This window comes from Odontomachus brunneus, unplaced genomic scaffold, assembly GCF_010583005.1.
Source record: "Odontomachus brunneus isolate Ranch 3 - 2012 unplaced genomic scaffold, Obru_v1 Obru_scaffold_065, whole genome shotgun sequence".
NCBI lineage: Eukaryota > Metazoa > Arthropoda > Insecta > Hymenoptera > Formicidae > Odontomachus > Odontomachus brunneus.
Window position 1 is genome coordinate 146,672 of NW_022639515.1, and position 5,016 is coordinate 151,687.

A 5,016-nucleotide genomic window follows, 5' to 3' on the forward strand; every position below is an offset into this window, starting at 1 on the left:
CTCTCTCTCTCTCTCTCTCTCTCTCTCTCTCTCTCTCTCTCTCTCTCTCTCTCTGTCTTTCGTTTCAATCGCGTGGCGGTAACACACACACACATGCTCTGTCAGCCGCCGCAGCTCTCGTCTCTTCTCTTTTACGAATGGACGAGCCGTAAGAAGCGCGATTTATTCCAACGTCATTTTTTTATTTCTTTTTCGTTCGCCAGTAAGTGGTTATTCGCGGCCAGAAAGCGAGAGCCCTTCAGGCAAGTCCTCAAGGACGGAGATTTCCTCATCGTGAATAAGAAATTCTGTAACTTCTCGGTACATTCGACGTATTTTATGTATTTACCCTCGTATCTTATTATGCAAATATTCAGACACTGCGACAACACGTTATTGAGACGACAAAGTTGAGGAATGTCGCGCCCGTTTACAGACTCGCGGTGGAGTTAGAATCTTCCCTTCAATTAACGAAGCTCGAATTGTATTTATAACTATGGCTGCGTGTAACGCGTTGCAATTTTCATTTTCTTTATTTTTATCGACTGATACATCTATCTCAATATGCAAGTCACTTCGGTTTTCTTCTCTCTAAAGTACAATCAAGGTACTCCATATTTATAACTAGGGTCTCAATTATAAGTATAGCAATCGGTAAAATCTGGTTGAAAAAATCCATCAATAGTAGATAAATCTAGAAACAGTGACTGCTTCTGTTATTAATGCAACTTGTAAACATAGACGATATTATTGTACGCAAATGTCATGGAGGTCGTTGATTCCCTCGCCAAAAATGTAGAAAGTTGAATTTAACAAAACATGTAACGGATATGTGTCTCAGATTTTTTAGTGAAATCTTACTTGCATTGATCAAAATCAGCAAGATATAAAATGGAGCAATAGAGTGAGGGATAACTTTTTACTGAAAATCAATGAATATTCATTGATTATCAGTGAAGTACTTCTTTTTATTTAATCAAGAATTTAATTAGGGACATTTTTATTGACTCATTTTAAGAGAATTGTTGAGTAAATATAATTCTTCTAACCGACCTCGATAATTGATCTCGTTAAAGATCCACTTTACCAAATGAAACGGTCGCGTGTCGGCAACTTGCGTAATAATATTGTTAGTTGCTCGTCGGCACCCGCCCATGTTATTTCAGGGCGTCACACTCCCACAGGGATGAAGGTAAAACAGACGACGATCCTACAAACTACTGTCTGATGCCACTCAGTAGCAAGCGTGTATACCGTCGAAGCAACATGTCCGAAGCAACAAGACCGCCGGAGTCTGTCGAAGAGCACTTCTTTCGTACCCCTTGAGAGGTATAAGGACATAATTCAGCTCATATGAGCAAGGCCGATTAGATTACGAGTGCTACAGTTTAACGGCGGCATAAAGACTCAAGATCCAGTGAGTGTACGTGGAAATGTTCCAAGTGCACGGCTGATCGACGAGAGTTCTGTACTTGTAGATTATACTCAAGAGTTGATAAGTCTGCTGCGCGGCTATCTCATAATGAGCGAATACGATATGGAAGACATTCACAAATACGTGAAGGAAAAATTACTGCACGAGCATTTCAACGAGACGATGAATCCCACGAGGATGAACGTTATTGTACCGATCATCCCTAAGCCCACGCGCGATATCATGGACCTTACTCTTCTGGCGGTGGGTGTCAGCTTAAATGTTCTGTTCTGTCTCGTTATCCTACGCAATTCTTTCCTGCGGACTACCGCCAATTGCTACATAATAAGCCTGATGTGCTCGAACCTGCTAATCCTGATTGAACCGCTTCAACAAGTGTTTTACTGGCTTTTCGACGTGTATTTCACGATGAATCTCGACTACGTGTTCTTGTTGACCTTCGACTCGTCTGTGCTGACGATTGTTCAGCTCAACATCGAGGCATACGTGGTGATCTGTCACAAAAGTTCGCCTCTTCACGCACCGCTCCTCAAAATCCGCACGGCTGTAAAGGGCATCTTGTTCATCTGGATAATGTGCATCGTACTGATATGTACAGAGTTGAAATTATACGAACACTTTGAGCAAGAGGTTATGTACGACATCTGCGTGTCGTCCACCTTTATGTTCCTAGTGTTCCCCGGTTTTATTTTCGTTATGCTCGACTGTTTCATTCTATACGACCTGATAACGATGAAATCAATAGATGGAACGTGGTCGAGCATAGATATCGAGCGTTTCATCCTGCTGGGTAAGTGCGAATTACATTTTTAATTAATGCGAGTACATATCGCAACGTGCATTACTTAAGCGCAAGCAAGTCTCGAAATAATAAATTGCTTGCAGTCAACATCACCGTTGGATTCATTCTATTTATGATACCATATCGAGTTGTGAGATCCGTCACTCTTATAACGTCATTTTGCTGCAGTGACTTGACGATAGAGATAGTCTATACGTTGGTTAAAATATATCCTATAATTTTGCCGCTAACGTGTCTCCTGATATCAGCAAAGTTTCGTCAAGCATTTAAGGTTCGTCGTGTAATTAAATCAGCAACGATTTCTGAATATTTATTAAGAAAAAACTTTAAAATGCATATCTCTCACTAACCAAACTCGATAATTTTTTATTTTAGCTAACGCTGAGTTGCCAACAACGCGAAATTTCCGTCACGACATGAAAGGTCGCAAATACACTCGAATAAATACGACAAAAACGCTTCCGCAATTCTACTCGAGCACCGCCCAATATATTTTACCGCGCTCTCAGTAACATCCGTCACTGATATATGTCGCACTTTTGAATAATTTATCATCCCTGAGAAGAGAACTTAAAATTCACGCGTGCAATAAGCAAACACATCCGCCCTCGCGGGAAGGGAAGAAAGAGGCGGACGGCCGGCGACGAGCGGAGTCTGCACACAAATTTTCGAATTCACTGAGCTCTCTGTATGCAAATTAGTTTCCCTTTAAGCCTCTGCTGCGAGAGCCAAAGTTGAAGCGGCATTGTACTTATGGGCGCGCTGTGCGTTTATGCAAATTAGGCGATATGTATTTTGTTTCGTTTCTCTTTCTCTTGGAATTATAATGCGTATTGTTCAAGTTAAAAGTTTTCGCTTTCTAATTATGTACACGATATGTTGCATTTTTATTCGATATTGCTATGCGAACTCGCCAAATCGAATTGACACCAATTATAAGTCGATAGCAACGAACAGAATCATGAAAGGAGATCAAGGAGAGGCTGCGAAGGAAATCCAATTAAAAGTTGAAGAAACCAAGAAACGATACTCGAGCGTAGCCCACATCGTATATTCAACGCGTGCCTCATTGAATTAAAATTACACTCGAGTAATAGACATTTCCTCAAACCCATTCAGCCGTAACGCAGCGCTTCCTTTCTAACAAGGTGCCGGCGTTTTATCAAATCGAGGATACAACCGAGTTTACAGGTATCAAGTTGTAGCCCGACTGTCCTTCGGCGATTAGGAATTCCTGTCACAATTCGTTTCGTATTCCTTTCGTCGCGATTTCACAGCAGCATCTAAACGAGGAGGTTTACCGACGCCACTCGTGAAGATCGAGTTGCGCATTGAAGAAGATAAGACGCGATTATCGGTAAAGGCCCGTTCACGCTCGACATCTCACAGTGCTTCGTTAATTTATAATTAACGTTTCAAAAGAAGCGTTCGGATATATTCTGCGTCTATCAAACTCACGACGTTATCACGAGCGATCATAAAAATTCTCAAATTAATGGAACTATCAGTTTCTCGACTTTTCAATCACGCGCTTTAGAAAAACGTCGGATCGAAAAGTTGAAGAATCTTTTACGGGGGAATCGTCGCGAAAAACCATTCAAACGCACTTCTCTCTTCCTACGTGAATAATCCCTGTAAAATACATCGACGACAGGCGATACATCTAACCAACGTGTCGTCGCAGCGGGAAAAAGGAGTATCGCAGGGAACCAAGAAATCGCTGAACCAGAACGTTCAGACAGGAGCTTCCGGCTCGACAGGCGAGCTAAGTTCCTCATTCCAGAAACGTACGTTTCTCGAGCGTTTGAGCTTTATGAGGTTCGCCTCTTCCAATTCCATTACGATCAAAAAGGAGAACTATTCCACAATGTAGTACACGTCGAATCTGCTGCAGCCTTCGCAAAGAGAAATGCAGCCAAACGTTGATCAAAATTTTTCTTGAGCGCAACGTGTGCACGCTTCAGAATAAATGATTGCGCACATTTAACGGATTATAAATAATAATAATAATAATTTAAAATTACAATTACAAAAATCGCAGACTCTTGCGTTGTCTGTCATGAGTATGCGCTGAAAGTGAAATCGCTTGTGGTTTGAGAGTTTAGCAGCATGCGCTTCTGCTGTCTTTAGAATTTAGTTAAACAACGTTATTTGCGAAGGCAGCATTGTGCCCTTGTTAACGTGGGACAACTAAAACAAAGAAAGCCTCACAATATAGGCCGTCATCTAACTTTCTCCGCTGCTCTGTGCTGCGTTTTGTGCCGCGTATCGAGGTGCAATTCGTATCAGTGTTTCCTCCCACACACAGCAAGTCCGACTCTCTGTCCTCCAGAAGCGGACGGTTGCGGGACTCCAGTGTCGGCGCGCAAAAAAAAATGTTACTTCAAAGAGCCTAAATTTTGGACGACGCTCGTCCTTGCGTTCCAAATTTCGCAACACTGTTATGAACGACTCGCCCCCGACGATGCACATTATGCCCGTGGCTGCGGTTGGCGCTCTATAAATACGTACCGCAAGCGATTTAAAAATGCAGCGACGGTAATAGCCGTCGCAGTCCTGTAGCCGCGTTAAAATATTTTTAGCGAGACCCTCCGTTGTCTCGGAGACGCGCAAGGATCATAATGACGCGGCGGTCGTCGGTGCCCATTCGCGGCACACCTGAAGCGCATCTCGGCGCACAATGATAATCTCTAGCAAGTTATACCCCGAGGCCGATCCATCGGCAGGTGCATGCATATACATAAACGAGTTGCTGCGCCGCGGGAGGAGAGAGAGAGAGAGAGAGAGAGAGAGAGAGAGA

General features: G+C 42.8%; 2 protein-coding genes across 3 annotated transcripts in view; one reads left to right on the top strand and one right to left on the bottom strand.

Moving 5' to 3' along the window:
- Positions 1-5,016, bottom strand: part of LOC116846471 — a 71,544-nt gene that overhangs the window by 57,456 nt on the left and 9,072 nt on the right. The window lies entirely within an intron of this gene.
- Positions 1,246-3,091, top strand: LOC116846538. The gene is made up of 4 exons (XM_032820491.1): positions 1,246-1,271; positions 1,351-2,204; positions 2,300-2,487; positions 2,592-3,091. The coding sequence occupies exons 1-4, from the start codon at positions 1,246-1,248 to the stop codon at positions 2,634-2,636; spliced, it is 1,113 nt and encodes a 370-aa protein (XP_032676382.1). The 3' UTR covers positions 2,637-3,091.

Coding starts and splice junctions, on each gene's coding strand:
- LOC116846538 (XM_032820491.1), top strand. CDS start 1,246: ATGTCCGAAGCAACAAGACCGCCGGA. Junction 2,205..2,299: donor CGAGCGTTTCATCCTGCTGG/GTAAGTGCGAAT, acceptor AATTGCTTGCAG/TCAACATCACCGTTGGATTC. Junction 2,488..2,591: donor AGTTTCGTCAAGCATTTAAG/GTTCGTCGTGTA, acceptor TTTTTATTTTAG/CTAACGCTGAGTTGCCAACA.